Here is a 22,026-nt window from a genome sequence, read left to right as displayed (position 1 = left end):
TACTAAGGACCAAACGGCATACCAGATTTCTGGGTTTATGGTCTTTTTCTTTTCCTGCACAGATTGATAGGTGTAAAAACCATTACAGGTCATTGTGCACATGCCAGTTATTCATATTTGTGGCAGCCAGTCTACACAACCAATTTGCCTTGTAAACCTTCACCGTGCAGGCCATTGGTCTTCAGCTAGTGGATCATTCACAGCTTAACTGAAGGAGGGATGCATCAACAGTGCCATAACTATTGGAAGCAGAAAGGTGGGCATAGAGCAGGAGAGAGATAGAGCAGGAGAGAGAGAGAGAGAGAGAGATCTAGAAATGCAGACTATAATTGAAAAAAAAAGAGTGACTGATGCAAAAGGCTTCACACTGAGGCTGGGGTTAAAGAAGAACAAGTCCGCAAAGGCTGATGGCACCTGATCTAATTTGCTGCTCCAAAAACTAAAACTAATCTGCTGCTAACACAATGAGTCATTTATACAAGTCAGACATTGTTTCATGCGCAGGAGAGGTTTGGCTGCTTCCAAATGTGACAACTTTATCAGGACCTAGGCAGGTAACCAACAGAACCTGTGGTGAGCATATTCGTCTAATGTGCTTAATCAATTTGTGAATGTTGCAAACACTTGAGCCTAACAAATTCTGCACAATAAGAATGATCAATGATGTATTTGGCTACAGTGCAGTGCTAATCAGATTGACAATGAAGTTTGAGAGATTGCAGAATGAGAGTACCTCAGCAAAGTGGAAAAAAACAAAGACTGTCTGCCAGAACAGACTATAAAACAGTTCTTGAAAGACCCTAGCACAGACCCTTATAGCTTAATACTATGCAAGTTCATTCAGTAAGGGTGCAATCCTAACCAACTTTCCAGCACCAGCATACCTGTGCCAGTGGGACATGTGCTGCATCCTGCAGTTGGGGAGCAGTCATGGAGGCCTCCTCAAGGTAAGGCATTGTTTGTTTCCTTATCTCAAAGTTGCATTGCCCTTATGCCAGTGCTAGAAAGTTGAATAGGATTGCAGCCTAAATCCAATTGTATTCAGTGAGTCTTATTCCCAGGTGAATTGCATAGGGTTGCGACCTAAACCATATTACTATATTGCATGTATACACATTCTCATTTTCACATGAAAGAGTATAGAGTAATATGAATTAATCAGCAGAGTGTTTTATGTATGTGTGAGGATGGACTTGTCCAGAATGAACAGGATTTATCTGCATCTCAAAGAAAAAGCTATGAAAAAGAGGTAAGGATTAAGACTAAGGGCACAATCCTAAGCAGGACTACTCAGAAGTAAGACCTATTGTGTTCAACAGGACTTACTCTCAGGAAAGTGAGGTTAACATTGCAGCCTAAATGCCTAAGCACTATTAAACCCCAAATGGAAAGAACTCTGATTGCACAATTCATTTATATTTCAAAAATCTGTTTTCTTGTAAACACTTCAATCGTTTCTTCAAACCTTTCAACACACACATGCGTGCCCAGAGAGAGAGAGAGAGAGAGAGAGCTATATAGCCTGGTTTTACAGTGAAGCATTGTATTGGTACTGAGAATATATTTCTTTGGTGACTCAGGATTATTTTCTGTGCAGAATATCACACAAAGTATAATTAGAGAACAAAGTTGAACCACTTTATACTAAGAATGTATGGGGATTTATATCGATCAGAATGGATGAAGTAAAAGGAGGTAACAAGAGTCCCTGTCTGTACTTCACAAACTCTCAGCTCAAGCATGACCAGTGTAAGTCCTTTCAATTCTTTCCACCACAGAGAGAGCTTATTTTCTCAAAAAAGCTAAGGGGAGCCTTAATGGTTCTCTAACAGAGCATCTGGTTTCCAATTATAGATGGTAGCAGAAAGTTCAATTGGCAAGGCAGGAGCAGTAGAATGTTGGCATTAATTAAAACTCAAATAAAGCAAAGAGTGAGAAAGTCCATTTCAGTGTTTTGAAGGAATAAATATATCAAAAACAGAAGCAAGTCACATTCAGCTAAAATATGTTTGGGAAAAGGTTTCCTGTGCCCTTAAAAGATGCAGAAATTCAGCATATACAGTACAGTCCTCTCCATCATGGAGCCACAACACTTGGGGAGATCTGCACCTACTTAATAACTGCTTGTGTGCTTTTTAAAGGCACAGATAGTTTTCTCTGTTCCTCTTCAGCAGTATTATTTACAATGTCAGTTGTCAAAGCATATTCTGAAAAACTCTAGATCAGGGGTACTCACACTTTTTTGGCTCGAGAGCTACTTTGAAACCCAGCAAGGCCCGGAGGTCTACCAGGGGGGAAGGAAGCGTCTGACAGACACCCCCTTTAATGTATGGAGCCCCTGCTGGAGTCTAGTCAGTTTCGTCAGTTTTGTTGCTGCATGCCTGAAGAGCAGCTAAAGTGTCAGTTTAGTGTCAGCTAAATATGTCAGTTTCGTCTAGTCACTAGATGAAACTGACATATTAACAGTTTGGAGAGACAGGGCTCCGCGATCTACTCATTTTGCCTCGTGATCTACTGGTAGATCGCGATCCACCTATTGAGCACCCCTGCTCTAGATGGACTTTTACATCCTAATATAAGCCTTTGCTTCTGAAAAGCTAAAAGTATCAAACTTGCAACTTAAGAGATCTGTTCAACAGTACACTTCCATTTTATGGAAGCACACACAACACATATGGGCAATTGAAAGGAACAGCAATATTGATGGATTGATTGTTCCTTGCACTTGCCCAAATACTATCTCCCTTTTCCTTCTCTCTGGCTGATTATATAATTTAAATAGAGAGTGAAGTGTTGCTTTAAATTCTGCCAGTGGCTATCATTACTTGAACTGAAACAAGACAAGTACTTCCAAAGAATCTATTGTAAATGGAACAAATAACATTTAAATGCCAGCTTTTGCCAGTCTTCTTCCTTCCTACTCTCAGCCACAACCCATCTAACTTGTCATTCCACTTTTAAAGTAACCTGAAGTTCTGTTCCAATTCAACCTTTGACATTTTTGTAAATCATAATACCCCAGTGCCATGTTCCACTAACAGCTCAATCCTATGCATGTTTACTCAGAAATAGGTCAGGCTAAATTGAATGGGACTTACTGTCAGGAAGGTTTGTACAGAATTGCAGCCTCAGGCACTTCTTTTTCTTCATCGCTCTTACTGTAGCAGAATCCAAAGAGCCCTGCTCTCAGCTACGTCCCAGGCCATCGAAGAAGCAGACTCATCCAGTGAGCAAAATATTTTTTTGCGGTAGAGGGCATGATTATTTCATAGCACTGCAGCAAAAGGCATCCTCTAATTCATTATTTTATTTGAGTTTTTACATTAACTTTTACCACTTTTGCCCATCAATCAGAACAAGAAGCAGTAATGCTCCTATAGTCATACTTCACAAGTATAACACAAACGTAAAGCATAATACAAGGTGGAGGCAAAGAAGTAGAAGGGATTTGAAGAATGAAGTTAGAGCTGAAATCCTAGGTATACATAAAGTCCAAATGAACTCAGGCTTCTGTTCTTAATATTTTTCTTTCACTTTTCAGAAATGAGTAGTTGCCAGGAAAGATCAGTAGTTAAAGTCTTTAATAACTGCTCCTTAACTTAGAGAAAAAGAGAATGGGTGAAAAAGCAGAGGGAAAGAGTAAATTTAGAGAAGGCAGGTGACTTTACAAAAACAGCACAGAAACAGGAAAACAGAAGGCTTAAGGTTGCAGTCCTCTGCAGTTTATTTGGGAAAATACCTCACTGAAGAGTGGATTTTTATTTTCAGGTACAGTAATGAAACTGAATGAGGAAGGGGAAGGGGAGAGCCAGGCAGTGAGATAATAGGGAAGAGGAAAGAGATGCAGCTATCTATAGAGCAGGTGGTTCTCCCTATCACCTGGCAGTGAGACCAGTAACACAACCCAACACGCAGAAGTAGGAAGCTCAGCTAGGCAGGTAGAGCTCCAATGTATGCTTTTTGCCTGCTCTAATAAGTCTCTTACTAGTCTTTTCCACGTTGCATCTGGCCTCCCAACCCAGAAGTAGCTGGTGATGACATGATGATGATGTTGACATCACCAGTTACTTCCGGTGGTGCTTCCAATAGGTGGACAATGTGAAGTGGTACAGCAGGGGATAAATGTTGAGAAATACTGCTCTGTCCCATTTTTGCCTTTGTTTTTCACACCTGTTAACACACCTCCCCCCTTCTCATGTTCTTTCTCTGGCAAACACACACACACACACCCCGCCCCATCTTTCAGTCTGTAGAACCTAACCACATGAGGTGTGGTCCTGCTCCAGCTTCTTAGCCCTGTCAGCCCCTTCTTCATCCCCCAACATTGACATGAAGCTCCCACCCAGTAAAGCCTCATCTTCTTTCCCCAGGCCCAAGAAGACTAAAAGATGGGAAGCAGCAGCGTCCTTGCCCTCCTTCCAAGAGAGCTGGTGGTGGAAGGGGACGAACCAGGGAAGGGATGCTGCTTATCGACACGGGGCAGCCAGATCCAGGGGGAGACAAGCGATCTTGCTCCTTTAAGCACACACAGCAACGTCAGTCTCTCCTCTCTTGCTGGGCATTTGCACAAGGCACTTCATCTGTCAGCACAATCCTAAGCGTGTCATCTCAGAAGTAAGTACTATTGCATTCAAAGGACCTTACTCCCAGGAAAGTGTCCATAAGATTGCAGCGCTCCGGCTTGAAAGTGAAAACATCCTCTTTTTCTGCTGCCTTTAAGAGCTGCACAACAACATGCAGAAATTCAGCAAGTGTAACTTTCCCTGCTGTTTCCTTGTCTTACTGCACAATCCTATGCATGTCTTCTCAGAAGTAAGACCTATTGCATTCAGTGAGACTTACTCCCAGGAAAGTGTGGATAGGATTGCAGCCTAAGAGCACACGCCTATGCATGTCTACTCAGAAGTAAGTCCTATTGTAGCCTTAGGCTACACTTTCCTGGGAGCAAGCCCCATGGAACATAATGGGACTTACTTCTGAGTAGACCCACTTAGAAGCCTTGCAAGGGGGGAATGCAATCCTATGAGAGCGCGCGCACAGAAAAGGGGCCCCTCCAAGGTGCTCCTCCTGCCAGTCCCAGGACTCCAGCTGCAGAAGCATCAGCTGCCCGGAAACCAGCGATGGGACGGGGAGGACGGAGCAGGTCCTTGAGCACAAGAGCACTCAACCCGGTTGCCATAGCGACCACGTTGCGGAAGCCCCGCCTGCCACTCAGAGGAAAACACCGTGGCAGAGGGCGGGTCTGACGAGGACGCGGTTTCCATGGTGACGTCCCCTGAGCTCAGGCTGAAGCATGTCGGATCTTGGATCAGAAGAGATCGAAGAAGAGGCGGAAAATGATTTGGGGGTCAGTGCAGGAGGGGTGTGGGTGGAGGGGAGACACACGAGGCACGTGTGGGAGAGACTGGGGGAATATGAGGCAGAGAGTGGATGCCTAAGGAGGAGAGAAGGGACTTTTGCTGAGAGATCCTATGCATGTCTGCTCAGAAGTAAGTCCCATTAGAGTTCATGGGGCTTACTCCCAGGAAAGTATGAATAGAATTGTAGCCTCATTCCTGTCTGCAGTTACCTGGGATGAACAGCCCAAGCCTGTGCATGTCTACTCAGAAGTAAGCCCCATTGTGTTCAATGGGGTCTGCTCCCAGGAAAGTATGGATAGGATTGCTGCCTCAGTTCCCCGGTAAGTACGCACATATACAAATGAGACTGATAGCACAACGCTATCCAGCTTTACAGACGGATCCAGTAGACTGGTATAGGATTGTGTTATTGATGCACGCAAAGAGATATTTTGAATATATCATTAGTCAGTCTTCTGTGTTCACATTGGTTTTATAATCAAATATTATTCTAAAGCAATATTTACTTTATAAGCATTTTAATGTATGATTATGATTAGGCTCGTGTAACATCTGTTTTGACGGAATAGCTGTATGATCGTATTTAAATAGGAATATGAAGGTGAACGCAATGAAGCTGGTGAACGTCATGGACAAGGGAAGGCCAGATTACCCAATAATGACACTTATGAAGGACAATATGCAAATGGTAAAAGAAATGGTCAGGTAAGGAATACTTTATTTTTAAAGAGTATGATCATTTATGTATATCAGGATGGCCAAATTTTCAACTTTAGGGCTCCAGGACCTTTTACTGGTGTATCCTCTCATAGATGATACACTGCACCTTTTGAAATTCCCTTCTGTACACAATTGTTCCTTTAAGTTGAAAAGTTGGCCAGCCCTGATGTTTATCATCAGTTTGGCTAATATAGGCACAGTAGTAAATGAAACAAGAGAATTAACAAGAATTTTACGATGTATATTTTTCAGGGAATATACAAGTTTAAAAATGGTGCTCGCTACATTGGAGAATACGCAGACAATAAAAAACATGGCAACGGCACATTTATTTATCCAGATGGATCCAAATATGAAGGTAAAATGTTCTCTTTGTTCAGTTTGAATTGGCAAGCTTCTGATAGCTAGTGCAGCTTGTGTGTATAAACTATTGAATGAGGGGTTAGGAACAGTGGGCTCAGAGTTATAAATTTGATTCAAGAAGGCAAAAGATTTCTATATGAAAGTGGAACTTATATCTGAGTGAACACGCATATGATTGCACTGCATAATTTTTCATGGAAATTTTATCACCTCATGGACAGCTGGTATGATTATGGAGCAGAAATGTAAAACCTAAAAGAATAATGAATAATGTGAGTAGTAACAAGGAGAGAGGATGAGTGCTTTATCATTTACATTTGCCTTTATCTAAACCAGTGTTATTCAACCTTGGGGTTGGGACCCCAATGGGGTTGAGAAGCCTCATTTGTGGGTCATGGTTTAGAGTAGTAATATGGTAGTCAAGAGTAGAGTTAGTAGATGTGCCACAGTCCAATGGGCTTATGGAGCAAACGTGCACAGGACAAAGCTGCAGGTGCCATCGCCAGTACTTGGGCTCCTTCATCTTTGGCTGGGCTTTCCAAGCCTTTCCCTGCCCACCACATGGCCCAATGTTCACTGGGCTCCTGGCCACCTGGGGAAGCCGAGCCAGCAGGCCTGGCCATACTATAAACCAAACACAGTAGACAGGACTAGCTGTCTGCATGACCAGTGCAGGGGTAGGCAATGACAGGGGTGAGGGTGGGTGGATTGAGTTCCAGGAAGGGTGAGGATCAACAATGGGTCCCCAACCTCATACTTTATTGGTTTTTATTTGTTTTTTATATTGGGAAACACAAGAAAAACATGAGCCAGCAGTGTGATGTAGCTGCAAAAATAGCAAATGCAATGCTGGGTTGCATTAGCAGATGCATAGAGTTCAGATAATACTTCTCATTATCTGAACTCTATGCATAGTTACATATGCATATCTATAGTTACACTGTATTCTGCAGTCAGCCTCCCTTAGAATACCTCATACAGTTTTGGGCACCATATTTTTAGGAGGACGTTGATAAGGTGGAGAAGGTTCTAAGGAGGGCAAAAAGAATGGTGAAGGACTTGGTTTCCAGTCCCTATTGGGAATGGTTACAGGGAGCCAGTATGTTAAAGGAAGCTGGTGTGGAGATGAGAAGGCTTAAGGGAGATATGATACATCATCAAGTATTTGAAGGCCTGTCACACAGAAGAAGGGTCTGCTGTCTATGGTTCCTGAGGGCAGGATTAGAACCCATGGGTTAAAAATACAGGGAAGTATATTTAGACATGAGGAAGAATTTCCTAACTGTGTGAGCTGCCCAGCACTGGAACAGTCTGCCTCATGCAGAACATTTTCAGACACAGACTGGACAGGCACCTGTTAGGGATGCTGACATAATTAGAATACTTTTTATATCTATTATCTAACCCTAGCGGATAACGGTTATCTATTTATAACGTTTTATCATGACAGAGCAAATAAAAATGTGAGGGAAATTAGTATGATCCGTTCTGCCTCTTCTTTTTAGAAAACCCAGCAGAAAACAGAGAATTTCCCCAGAGGCTGCATCATATGAACCACTGTTCCAGCAATGAAGTATATAGGCTGGAGCAGTGGTTCTCAAATTGGTGGGTTGCCATCCACCAGGTGGAGAACCAGTGCCCCTTTCCCTTTAAGGAGTGGGGGAAGGGGGAAGACAGTGATGCAATCCTCAGGATTGCACAGCTGCAGGGGAAGAGATGACTTTTAAAAACATAATTTACTTGCTACCTGGGTCAGGGGGGTGCGGGGAGCCCCTCTGAGCCCTCTGCAGGGCTCCCCATGGCTTGTAGAAAGTTAAAAGAAAGCTCACAACCCACTTCTGGGTTGTGATTGTGAAACCAGAAGAGGGTTGCAATTGCTTTTTCTTTCCTTCTACAAACTGCAGGAAGCCTTGCAGAGGGCTCCACGGGCCCTCTTGCACCCCCTGGGCCCCACAGCAGTTAAATTGCGTTAAATAAAGCCCCCTCTTCCCCTGCAGAGCCACAGGGATCATGTCGCTGCCGTTCTCCCTGTCCCCACAAAGATTTACCTTTGGGCTCAAACTCCAAGAGTACAATGACTGAATGAAGTGCAGAGTTGCAAACTGTGGTAATCGTGCTAGTGCCAAAACCAGATTAGTAAAACCAAGAAGCTGCCCTGCAGTGCCAGCCACAAGTACTGTTGATTTGATGCAACTTGGCTACAATGTGCATGGCTGTCGTGTGGAATAAAAATGGCAGAGTACTGAGAATTTACAGACCAGTTATGCACGTGCTATCTATAGGCCTAATTTTTGGAAATAACCTTTCATAATGAACACATGAAATTGCCTTATACAGTCAGTTTTCCTTATCCGCTTGGGTTAGGTTCCTGGAAAAGCTAGTGGATACCTAATTAGTGGATATGGAATCATTGAGCCTGTGGGAAAAATTGGGTTCGATTCAAGGAGACCTTCTTCACCATATACTCCATGAACTTTATGGACTTTGGCTCCTTCCCTGGGTTTGCCCCAGAGCAATTCTCAAATAGCCTTCCCGTGACCTCTCATCATTGGTCTCTCATCATTGTCAGGGTTGTAAAGGTTCAGTTGGAGTCCCTGAGATGGAGCCCAAGATGGTGGGGCAAGGCTGGAAGCACACACAAATGTGTCTGATGATTCTCCGCAGGCCAATACCAATGCCTGTTTGATGTGGAAAATTGACCCAATCCAGACAACTTTCTAAAAAATGAGGAGTATAATTGGCTGGACGTGATTACCATGGCCCCCTGGCCCATCGGCCATATACTATATAGGTGTCTCTTCCTCTCCTCCCTGGCTTCACTCTTGTACCCAGGTTGGTACAAACTATTCTGTGTCCTGCTACAAAGATGAATATCTGTAATATTGTACATTTTTGTGAATGGAGGGAGGGTGAGTCTTTCTTTCTAGAAGCAATTGTAGCTGCTGCTGACATTAATTTGGGTGCTTTGATTAGTTTCGTTCTGAGAGTACTTGAAGCTGCTTATTTCAGTCAGTCTCTTGATTCGAATCGGTAGCATTCCAGGAACAGAATGCTCTGTTTATCACTGCACCTAGTCTGTTATAGATCAGCACTAACATTAGGTTTTTCTTTGATGAAGGAACAGAGCTTCCTGAACAACTTATGACCCACCAAATGAAATTCCTGTCTTGTCACTTGCTAGGCTTAACTCTTAATTTTGCAGTTGTGGACATGTGGGCAGAAAAAAGAAGAGACTTGTGAAGCTCCTGATGGGTTATGTGGCGGGGAGGGGATCACATGCTAGAGGGCTGCATTTGGTTTGTCACAAGTTGTGCAGACCTACAGTAGAAGATGACTTCTAGTACATAAACTGTACATTGGATTCTTTGGATTTATGTCTAGTCTGGTGTATACTGCAGGGTTTAGGAGACAGATGTTCGCACATTAAATTTGTGTTTATGTGATCAATTACTCACTTTTACTTCCTTATCATAAGAGTCTTTCAGTTTAGTTTGCACAAGATTTCTCAGTCCAGATCAGTAAAATTTGTTTTTCCATTGTGTAAATAGTAAGTGCATTCTTTCTCACTCAATTAGACAGACATAGAATGAAGCCAAACAGTGACTACTGTGGCTTATTCGTAAATGTGTCTGTGTATTTCCCTGACGTTAATTGCAGGAGAGTGGGTGGAGGACCAAAGGCACGGCCATGGAGTTTACTATTACGTAAATGGAGACACATACACTGGAGACTGGTTTAATAACTACAGGTTTGTTCCATTTAAGTTTCAGGTTTCTTTATTGTTCGTTTATTCTAAAGATAAAAGTAGTAACTTATAGCAATCAAAAGATCAAATATAAAGTAGTAAAACCAACTATTTCTTGAGTCCAGATAAATCATTAAGGGCACAGTCCTAACCCACTTTCCAGCACCAACATAAGGGCAATGCATCTCTGAGGTAAGGGAACAAACATTCCCTTACTTTGAGGAGGCCTCCGTGATCGTCCCCCAACTGCAGGATGCAGCACACGTCCCTGTGGCACAGCTATGCCAGTGCTGAAAAGTTGGTTAGGATTTGGGCCTAAGTCTTATTTTTTTAATTTCAGGATGAATTCAGATCTGTTCATAAGATCCAGAATAAAATAATCATAACCAAATGTTCAAAGCACAATATAAAACAAAAGGAGCATTCAACACAACCAATGAACATAACCAAGGGTGCCCTGGTTCATATTTTCATGTCCTGTGAAAAGCAAATCCAAGAATTAACCCCTGCTAATTGGGTAAGAGGCACTTTTTCAAGTGGTTGCTCCTTTTTTTAGCAGGGGGGGAGGAACTGGCCCACCTCACCCCAGCACTGTCTGTTCTAGTGGCTGTCTGCTGGTATTCCTTTGCATCTTTTTAGATTGTGAGCCCTTTTGGGACAGGGAGCCATTTAATTATTTGATTTTTCTCTGTAAACCGCTTTGTGAACTTTTAGTTGAAAAGCGGTATATAAATACTGTTAATAAATACTGTTAATAATAAAGAGGAAAACAGGAATTTTGAAATTAGAAGCATTATTTAAATCAGAGTGCAATCCAAAACTTTTCTTGAGCTAGCGCAGCCATCCACATGCTGGCTCAGAGTGTTGTAAAGCACGTGTGTGACTCCTTATGAGTTGGCCGGGCCAGCCCGAAGGCTTGAGGTGGTCCGGCAGCGCCACATCCCATTCCAGAGCTGGCCGGCACAGGTAATGTTATGCCAGGCAGCACGGGGGGTGGGAGAAGGTGACGGGAGGGCGTTTTGGAGGTGGGATGGGGTGTTTCTGGTTGGGGAGGGAAGAATGGTGGAGGATTAGGCCTGGGAAAGGGGCAGGATCAGCAAAGTCTTCCGCTGTTGCACAGCTGCCTCCTGAGATGTATTGGATGCAGCGAAGGCCATGTGGCCTGGCTGTGCCAATGCAACTTAGGATTGGCCTGCCTGTGATCTAAAGTGGACTTTTCTCTTTGTTAATGAAATTGGTTTTTTAAGTCATCTTGTTTAAAATCAGGCTATCCCATGATCACTTGAGAAATATAGTTTTGGTGCACAGAATCAAGGTTAGTTTTTCCGTTTGCTCAGTTTAAAATGTTATTGTAACTATTCTCTGTCTCTTTCTTGACAGGCATGGGCAAGGTACATATGTCTATGCATTAACTGGCTCCAAATATGTTGGCACCTGGGCAAATGGACAACAAGATGGAGCTGCTGAACTTATACATCTAAACCATAGATTCCAGGGGAAGTTTGTGAATAAAAGTGTATGTATGTAAGAAATTATACTATTGATCTTAGATAATTGTGACAGATATCACTCATTGACCCAGTTCAGGTGTAATGCTATACTGTGTCTATTGTTAAGAGTGCAAGCCCCTGTGAACTGTAGGTTTGTGGTCTGCCCCACCTCATATGTGAAAAAAGGAAATGAAACTTCCACATTCACTTTAGAACAAAACACAATCTCACTATGTGTACAACTGTGATACAGGGAACTGTATTTTTTTTTAACCTACAGCTAGTAATTTAACAAACCAGAACATCAAACTATGCTTAGAACAAACCATGGTTTCTTGAGCTTATATGACTGCAATATAAACCTGAGGTTCAATTCAAAATGAAGGTGGAAGTTTTAGTTGTTTTCCTCTTACTTATGAGAAAAATGGAGAGTGGGACATGCAAAACTACAATTTTCAGAGACTCATTCCTTATAGCATGAAATTAACAGCCCAATCCTAACTAAATCCCACACCCCCCCCCCCCGCTGATGCATGCATGCCAATGGAGTTGGCATTTTATACTACAGAGGGCAGTCAAGAAGCTTCTTTGAGGTAAGGAAAGTTTTATTCTCTTACCATGGAGCAAGCCTCCACCGCCCCAATAAGTCTCCTTGGATCCATTTTGCTGGTACAAGTCTGAAGAGTATAAGGGAATGGGGTTAGAATCCAGCGTATGCAGGTACTGCTGGAATCCAGCCCCATTCTACCTCCTGCCTGCCCCCTCCCCATCAAGAAACTTCCCTGTTCCACCCCTCCTCGTCCCATTCTGCCCACCCCTCCCCCACTGTAGCTTACCTAGCAGTGGCAGTCAGCCTCTAGCATTGTCACCATTTGTGGTGGTGCCCCCAAAATGGCTTCCAGTGTTGCTCTGCACTGGCCACTATAGCCATTTGCGACAGCAGAACAGTGTTCCACTGTTGTGAATGGCATCACAGCCCTAGGCTGGATTGGACTGTTTCATGTTGCGTATGAAGTGAACCAAGCTGTCTGCTTTTCACTGAGCCCTTTTCATTTTTGTACACTATGTATAAATGTGGTATATATGTTACAGCAGTTATAAAAACACACAGCAGTACAATAAAAAGTGGTGTTAATGTGTTTTACATCTGTAGGATTTGATGTTAGATTATTGCTGATGTTTGTTTCTTTTCTATAGCCACTGGGTACTGGAAAGTATATATTTGATATTGGATGTGAACAACATGGTGAATACATTCACGAGGTAAATGATATTGTGCAAACGATTCTAATAACTAAAAAAATCCAGGAATTATACTGGATATAGTATAATTATATTATCCAGGAATTGTAGTAGAAATAAATTACATTAGTTCACTGGATTAATTTTATGTCCTGCAGCTAAAAGGTGATTGGAAAAAAAAAAATACTTCTGGTTAAGAAGTATGTGCATTCCTTTACACTGAAAAAGTAACAATACTCATTGCTAACAGTGCTAATCCAGTATTTGCACAGAATTCATCAACCTTTCATGGGTACTGAAGTGATGGTGTCCTGGATTCTCCAGGTTTTTTTCATGTGTTTCTTTATCAAGACTCTGTATTTTCCCGAATCTGTGCTGATCTTTGCGAAAAATAACAACACATAAGGAGACATTTATAACATTGTCCATCTACTTAACCAGACTTACTCTCATTGCCTTAAACCAGGGATGCCCAAACCCCAACCCTGGGGCCACTTGCGGCCCTCAAGGCCTCTCAATGCGGCCCTCAGGGAGCCCCCAGTCTCTGGCCCTCTGGAGATTTGTTGGAGCCCCCACTGGCCCGATGCAACTGCTCTCAGCATGAGGGCGACTGTTTGACCTCTCATGTGAGCTGTGGGATGAGGGCTTCCTCCACTGCTTATTGTTTCACCTCTGTGATGCAGTAGCAGCAGCAAAGGAAGGGCCAGCCTTGCTTTGTGCAAGGCCTTTTATAGGCCTTGAGCTATTGCAAGACCTGCATTCATTAATATAAGTTCATCTGTAATGTATTCATTTGTGTAAACTTATGTAAATTTATTCAAATTTTAAATGTAAACACAGTGTCAGAGAAATGATGTGGCCCTCCTGCCAAAAACTTTGGACACCCTTGCCTTAAGCAATACTGTACTAACTGCCATCCTCCTTTGACCAGATCCATAGAAGTCCCCTCTCCAGTGGTGGTGAAAGAAGCTTATAGTAAAATCTGTGCTAGAATGTTTTGATCTGTACCAGTGTGCCATGTCTGTCCATCCCTTCAAAAATATCTGTTATATGAGAGCACTGCTGTGAAGTTCTTGCAAAACTGTTGTTCAAAGGTTTGGCCTGTTTTGAAGTAGTAAAATCTTCCATTTCTGTGCAGTCTTTAAAAATAGAGCACCAAATCCGTGTGCACAAAGTCTGATGCTTTGTCTCTACAAGGAAGATAATGTTTGCAGTTTGGTGAAGGAAGCTGAACTTCCATCTTTCCCACCATACCATTTTGAATATCGGTATTGCTTCATGCCTGTATGATGTTGCATTGTGTGTTCATAAAATTACTTTTTTCACATGATCACATGAACTGTACATGAAAACATGTACAGAAACAACAGAATCCAACCACAATAAAGCACTTTAGAGTCCCACTGATTTTTATGCTTAAACTTTTTACTTTCTGTTGACTGGCTCATGTCCTGCACTCTGGGACTAGTTATTCACATCACTTCTCCAGAACTAAATTGACAGGAGTCAACATAATTCTGTAGTCCTGCTCTTCTCCAGGAAAAGTTATAATTTGGAGTGAAGGCATTCTCAGGGTCACTTGAAACATGAAGTTGTGAGTTCAAAATATTATGCAATATCAGATCTCTGATTTTTTTAATAGGAAATACTCTTAGGAAATACTTATTTTGTATGACTCTGCTGTAAGTCAACTGTTGTTTAAGCGCATAATCTCATCCATTACTCTCATTCATTTCAATATGGATTGTGGGTTATACAGAATTGCAGTACAGGATCGATCTCCTACGCAGCCCTTCATTCACTAAATGTTGTGTATGCTCAGCCGGTGAGATGACAATCTGCTTATTGTTGTCTGTGTGTTCTTAGCTTGTTATTGCTAGTATCTTAAGTTACATACATTATTCTTTTAAGCATAATGTTTTGCTTATAAGAAAAAGAATACCACTCTTGTACAGCTAGCAATTAAAGAGGGCTTTTAAGATTCACAATTCAAATCGAATTTCTAATTCATTTTTCAAAAGTTGTAAACTTTGAATTCTCAAATCTGCCAAACTTGCTAATTTCAAGATTTGTTATAAACTGATATATAACTGTTCATACATCATATTACCAAGTTTATGTACAATTATCAGGATTACATCAGTTTGTTTTTTAAACTGTGTTCTGCAAGCTTCGGCTAATGCAATGAATGCAAGTTCAATTCCTTCCAACAACTTCTCTTCTCTGTCTGTGAATCACTTAACTTTTGAATAGTGAAATTCAAATCTCACTTTGATTTCTTTTCACAACTTGCCTAGCTTATGCAAACCAAGGACAAGAGAAGAGGCAGCAAAGGACTGCTGTCCATTCAGAGCTATGGAAAGCAACCAGTCATTGAGGCCTTTGTCTTAAGGGAGCCTAGTATAACAGAGGTGCCATCTGGCTTGGAAATGAGTGTTTCTGCATGATTTGCTTGCATGTGTGATAAACTAGAAAGGAATTTGGGGGGGGGGATTCCCTTTCGATTATTAGTTGATCTTTATTAACTTTGCCTTTTAGAAGTAGAACTCTTTGTATGTGTATTGTCAAGAGTTCCAAAAAGGCATGGGATATGATGGGTGCGTATTAAGTTTATGCTGACGGAACAAGCTGATCCTGAACACAGGCTTGGCTATTTCCTTTTACATTCGGTTTAGTATATTGAATATTCATTTGATCTTTAGGAAAAAGCTGAGGAAGAGGAGGAGGAAGAAGCCTTGACACCTGTGATACCAAAATGGAAAGCAACGAAAATTACTACCCTAACACTCTGGGCGCCTGAAGAGCCACCTCCTCTCGAAGTAACCACAACTGGAGAAGTTCCCGCAACTGAAGAAGGAGCAGGTTCAGTACTCTGCCAGCACAGCAGGCCTCTGTTGTGATGCAACCAGCGTTTGCTTCAGTTAGCCCTCATGTATTTGGCAGATGAAGCATTTGCAATCTGTTGCCAGAGGCATCCTGCATGTTACAATTTTTAAATATAATTTTTGTAACATTACAATCTGTAGGATTTTCCTCTGGGCCCAACAGCATGGGGATATGCCCATCACCTCTTGTGGAAAGCTGTGCATACAAATATTTATGGATGGGAGAAATTCAGACATGGTTTGGCTCTCCCAGGTGGTTGGAATTTTCTTTCAGGCAAGGATACAACAAGATGTCCTATGTGACATCTTTGGAGATATGTCAGTGGAGTTTTATGGCACACAATAAGATCGCCTATCTTGTTGTGTGTCATAAATGCCCTTGTTCTGTCCATAATGCATAAATGTCCTTATTCTATCCAAGTAGAATATGGGCATTCCCAAGTACTGACAAATATCCAGAATAAAAGCCTGTTAGCTATAAAGGGACTTTAAAAAATAACATCGCTCCGTTCCGTGGTAGTCTAATGTACTATATTGTCAACAGGGAAGAGCAACTGTCCCTCGTCACCCCAGTGTGGAGTTTTTCCAGCAGCTATTCTTGGTGTCTCCTCTGCATTGTTTTTTAGACTATGAGCCTTTTGGGGACAGGAGACAGTTTTTAAATACATTTTGCTATAAAAACAGCTTAGTGAACTCCTTTTTGTTGAAAATCAGTTTATAAATATTATAATATATATAATTAGTAATAAATTCTCCCATCAAAAAGTCTTTGAAAAACCAATGCAGAATCAGAATTATAAAAAATATAATTTACTGAAATTATAAAAATTAGGATTTCTAATTCTGCTGGTACTACAAGGCCTTTGGAAATATTATATGTTTTTGCTTTTTTTCTGATATCACTACAATTACAATCACTATAGAAATAAAAAGAAAATTGTGCCTACAAGTGTTTGTTGGCAACCTTCAGTCTCAAAAGACTATGGTATCATGCTCTGGATGGTGGTTCTGGCACAGCGTCTAGTGTGGCTGAAAAGGCCAATTCGGGAGTGACAATCCCTTCCACACTGGGAGCAAGTGCAGTCTGTCCCTGGTCTGTCTCCCTGGCTGTGGGCCTTCCTTCTTTGCCTCTTAGCCTCAGACTGTTGGCCAAGTGTCTCTTCAAACTGGGAAAGGCCATGCTGCACAGCCTGCCTCCAAGCGGGCCGCTCGGAGGCCAGGGTTTCCCACCTGTTGAGGTCCACTCCTAAGGCCTTCAGATCCCTCTTGCAGATGTATTGAATGTATATGCCTACAAGTAGCCATACTTTAAGGGGTTTTATATAAATAGAGAAGAAGGCAAATGCAATTCATATTGGGAGCAGGATTTGGCCTCAACAAGCTGTTAACTAATAGAAACCTAATTAAGCAGGTTCTGCTTCTGTTAGTGTTTCATTATGTTCCCCCTCTTTCTTTGCAGTTAGTGGCGAAGGTCCTGGTGAAACGTCTACTGAGGGTGCAGAAGCAACTTCAGATGCAGGAGAAACCCAAGGTGCAACAACTACTCCTAAAGATACTGAAGAGGAAGAGGAGACTCAAGAAGACCAAGGGGATCAAGGTAGGAGGAGAGAGACAGCGTCCACTGAATGTTTACGCTGATCCCTTGAAATGTTACTGTCAGCCTCTATTCATATGAGAAACATAGGTTGACACCTACCCTGTAAGTCTACACAATATGGAGTACTCTGGATCACACTACACAGCTGAAAAACTTTGACCAGCTGGCTAAATACCTCCTTTGGCCACTACTAGATGTTGGATTCCCTATAGGTACTATGCTGTGCTTCCTCACTCAATGTCATTTTCTTCTCTTATGCACTCACTTGCACAGCGCTATAAGATGTCAGAACAGAGTATAATGGACTTTGCATCTCAGCAGCTGACTGCAAATGCCTAGACATTGTTGTTGCTTCTGAATTGCTTGTTTCTAGGGGCAGATTTAGCCTCATTGCTACTTGGAGCAAAAGGCAAATGTTTGCCCCCCATAGTTATTCATCTTCAACCTCTTCTCTTCTTGCTGGTTCTACTTTTCCCCACAGACACCATTTCTCCCCCTTGTTGTCACTGGACAAAGATGCTTTTCTAATGTCACTGGTGTCCTAGCATGACTGGCATGTTTTCCTAATGAAACTTGCAGTCCAATCCTACCTAACTCCCTGTGTGGCGATGCAGCAGTGCCATTGTGGCATCTGCTGTATCCTGCCAGGGTCTTTTGGCATCTGGAGTTGTCCTTGGGGGGAATATTAATTCCTTGCCTCCGGACATGAGCTCCCACCGCCACCATAGGTCAATTCAGGTATCACTGTCACAAGTCTACATTTATTGGTGAATGTGGATTGGGTTGGACTTGAACAGGCACTGCTGCCACCAAACCTGCTTCCTCTGAAGGAGCAGGTCCGCAGCTTGGGGGTCTACCTGGATTCGCAGCTGCTCCTGGATTCCCAGGTGGCGGCTGTGGCTAGGGGGGACTTTGCTCAGCTTCAGCTGCTGCGCCAGCTGCGGCTGTACTTGGATCGTGCAGACCTGGCCATGGTGATCCATGCCACGGTGACATCGAGGTTAGATTACTGTAACACGCTTTATGTGGAGCTGTCCCTGAAGACGGTTCGGAAACTGCAACTAGTGCAGAATGCGGCGGTCCGTGTGGTCACTGGAAGTAGGTGGTTTGACTCTGTCAGCCCGCTTCTCCGGGGGCTGCATTGGCTGCCCATTCGTTTCCGGGCCCAATTCAAGGTGCTGGTTTTGACCTTTAAAGCCCTATACTGCTCTGGGCCAGGGTATCTCAGAGATCGCCTACTTCCATACAATCCGGCTCGTCCTCTTAGGTCATCAGAGAAGGCCTTTTTACAAGTGCCGCCACCCAAGGAGGTCAGGGGGGCGGCTGCAAGAAATAGGGCCTTCTCGGTAGTGGCACCAACATTATGGAACTCCCTTCCCCTTGACTTGAGAATGGCTCCCTCTCTTGAGACTTTTTGGCGAGGCCTGAAGACATTTTTGTTTAAAGAAGCCTTCTGAGTGCATGGCCTTTTTAAACATCTTTTATGTATCTTTTAGTATTTTTACAGGCCTGATTCCTCTGATTTGCTACGTTTTGCTCCTTTTATCTGACTTTTTATCTGACTATGGTTTTTATGGGTATATGTTAATGTGTTTTTAATATGTTTTTATTTGTGGTTAAATTATGTTTTTAATCTGTTTTTAATATGTTGTGAGCCGCCCTGGGTCCCTTTGGGGAGAAGGGCAGGATATAAATAAAGTTTATTATTATTATTATTATTCCTGAGCCTGATCCTCCCTCTTCACCATCACATAGCCTTCCTGTTCTTCCTACCCCTATCCTGTTCCACCCCTCCCCCCTCCCTCCTGACCTCTGCACAGTCTTACTGTTGGTGGCAGTCATCTGATGTCGTCATTGCGTAGGCCTGCCTGCTCGCTGTTTGTGATGGCGGCTAGGCCACTCTCACTGGTGGTGTTAACATTTGCAAAAACCATGAAGTTGTTTAAGCTGCTGGAACACTTGTTCCAGCAATGTAGATTGCCCATAGGATTGGGCCATTAACCAACCTCTCCAAGATACCACCACCATTTTGGAGATGTTTCCCTGACCAGGAAAAGAGAAGAATGAAGGTGCTCAGACACTGGTTTGAACAATACTAGAAGAATGAGAACAGGGAGAAGGATGGACTTTACCACCATCCCCAATTACTCTGCTTGAATGAAGCATTTCACTACAGGTGGGCCACCTGGAAACTCAGAATTATATTGTCCCTGGAGGTATCGTGAGCAGCAGGGCTTCTAGTTGTAGGATTGTGTATATATGTAGCATACCACAAAACGTTAAGCTGGTCTTCAGCACAAAAGTAAATGTATTTTACTCTGTTGGTTGAAATAGAATATTTTTTTAATCTGCACGCTAAAAACTGTTACTGTCACTCATTCTCCCTTACTGCCCCTTATTTGGGTAGCTCTCTTCCAAATTATATCTGCAATGTCTCTTCATACTCTTCTTCTTCATCATCATCATCATCATCATCATCATCATCATCATCCATATTCTCCATTTGGTTTTTACAATCCCTTATTTTACAACATAATCTAACCCTTCAGGAGTTTTTACTGAAATTATAAAATGTTAAACTTCTTTTTATCTTCCCCCCCCCCTTTACCTCTTTTGGTATGATCGAGTTAGATTTCAAACCTCTGGGGAACTCATTATTTTTAAATTTTATAATTTTACAGAGCCAGTTCCAAGGCTTATGCTTCAGAAATAAACCAATGCTATTTTTTTCCCCATTTTATTTTTTCCTCATAGGGGCAGCTGTTGGAGAAGAAAAGGAGGAAGAAGCAGCCAAGGAAGCTGAACCCACAGACTAAAGGAAGAAATGATAAAAAATCTTATACAAAGAAATGAAACACAATCTAGTCAAAGTCAGGCACTTTTAGTCCCATATCAGTTGAAAGATTTAAGCTCAAGTTTCCTACTTTAATCAATGGGACTCAAAAGTTCTTCTCTTTGGTAGGATTGCATCAGTATTTTTTAGGCTTATACTAGGACTGTAAGTATCTAGTATCTGTTAAACTGTTTTGAATAAAACACATTCTTGTCTTGTCTTTTAATTCTATGTAAAACACCATGCTCATTGATGATGCAATACATAAATAATAAAATAAAATGCCCCACTTGTACCTGAAGGAGAATTTGAGGCACGTAAAAATCTCAAATTTCTGATCTCATCACTATTTCTTAATGACTGAGAAAAGTTTGGTATTTTAATTGCCACGTGTAGTGGGGGAACAGATGAAAACCTCCCAGTTATTCACCTCTCTGTATGTTAACCATTTTATGACACTGTGGAGACCTTGATGCCTTAAGCCCATTCCCTTGGTATTTCTTCCCCAGTTTTACTATTGGCACGAATCCAGCTCCCAAGAGTTTCACTGAACAAAGAACTACTGTGGCAAAGAAGGTTCTCCTTTTCTAACTCCTTACTCCTTTTAGTTGCTGAGCACAAAACACGTAGTTGCAAGCTGCATGTTCAGGATGCAGAAATAAAAAACCACATACTGTACATTTTTCTTTTAAAAATGACATTTTATTGAGTATATGATTAAACCAGAATGTAAACAAAAATTGAGAAGGTATCTGTTTTACACACTCTTCTCAAAGATTTAAATTAAAGCTGTTCAAAGTGACTTCCCAAATGTACTTGTTCAACTAAGGGCACAATCCTAACCCACTTTCTAGCACGAACATAAGGGCAATGTAGCTCTGAGGTAAGGGAACAAACATTTCCTTACTTTGAGGAGATCCCTGTGAGTGCCATCCAACTGCAGGATGCAGCACACATCCCACTGGCACACCTGTGCCAGTGCTGGAAAGTTGGTTAGGATTTGGGCCCAAATGTTATATAGAGCAGACACCTCTATCTTTTTTGATATCATTTCTTGTTTAGTTCATTGGTGGTGTCTAGCCAGCCATCAGCATCTCTTTTTTCCAAACTCCTTCTGGGTGTTCTGTGCTCAGTGTCCTATCTGTCTTCAGGTAGGTCCATCTGTCTCCTCACAAAGTATTTCTTCTCCCTGTGTGTGATTCAATGTATTTTATCTTAGCAAATTCTTTCTCAGAAATAATAATAATGATGTCTAGACTGGGGTCTTCTATCGCTTGGATGTTTTTGCTCAGATATGCATATTGTTTTCATCTGAGCTGAGACATTTGCAGCTCAAAATACCTTCCATGTTCCTGGCTGAAAAGATGTCCCCCAAATTGGACCTGAGAGACTGGTGTAGTTGAGGCAAACTTTGGTGCATAAACAGACTGCAAACCAGAAATTTACCAGTATCAATAAAAATTGTTTCCTTAATTAGCTGTGCAGTAAAATACACTTTGCCACAACTCATATGTCCCATTGATATTTGTCACAACTAACGTAGCCTTCCAAAATTCAAAGCTTTAAAATGGAATATTTGGGATATAATGAGAAAATGGAAAAAAAATCTCTGTGTTATTAATGACATGTTATTTGCCATACTAAACTTCTGGAGTTTATTTGGCATATTGGAATCCTCCACATCCATCATAGTGCCCATTTTCATGATATTCATGTAGTTCTTCATAATAAATTGAACTTCATTTTTATCTTGACACCCTCCAGAGAAGGTCTTAGGAGGAAAAACTTGCT

At 42.0% G+C, this 22,026-nt stretch overlaps 1 protein-coding gene across 1 annotated transcript; it reads left to right on the top strand.

Annotated features, from left to right (window-relative positions):
* Positions 1 to 5,293: 5,293 nt before the first annotated feature.
* RSPH1 (radial spoke head component 1) lies at positions 5,294 to 20,227 on the top strand. Its single transcript, XM_066622394.1, has 9 exons — positions 5,294 to 5,347; positions 5,952 to 6,065; positions 6,333 to 6,438; positions 10,101 to 10,191; positions 11,569 to 11,704; positions 12,876 to 12,941; positions 15,623 to 15,782; positions 17,265 to 17,402; positions 20,157 to 20,227. The coding sequence occupies exons 1-9, from the start codon at positions 5,294 to 5,296 to the stop codon at positions 20,216 to 20,218; spliced, it is 927 nt and encodes a 308-aa protein (XP_066478491.1). The 3' UTR covers positions 20,219 to 20,227.
* The last annotated feature ends 1,799 nt before the right edge of the window (positions 20,228 to 22,026 follow it).

The sequence above is a fragment of the Tiliqua scincoides genome, chromosome 3, assembly GCF_035046505.1.
Source record: "Tiliqua scincoides isolate rTilSci1 chromosome 3, rTilSci1.hap2, whole genome shotgun sequence".
In the NCBI taxonomy this organism is placed as follows: domain Eukaryota; kingdom Metazoa; phylum Chordata; class Lepidosauria; order Squamata; family Scincidae; genus Tiliqua; species Tiliqua scincoides.
Note: the sequence above shows the minus strand (reverse complement) of the source record. Positions and strands in the feature narration are given on the sequence as shown.

Excerpts from the sequence above, each read along its gene's own strand:
- RSPH1 (XM_066622394.1), top strand. The coding sequence starts at position 5,294 with ATGTCGGATCTTGGATCAGAAGAGATCGAAGAAGAGGCGGAAAATGAT. Across the intron at positions 5,348-5,951 it reads AGGCGGAAAATGATTTGGGG|GAATATGAAGGTGAACGCAA; the intron begins GTCAGTGCAGGA and ends GTATTTAAATAG. Across the intron at positions 11,705-12,875 it reads GGAAGTTTGTGAATAAAAGT|CCACTGGGTACTGGAAAGTA; the intron begins GTATGTATGTAA and ends TCTTTTCTATAG.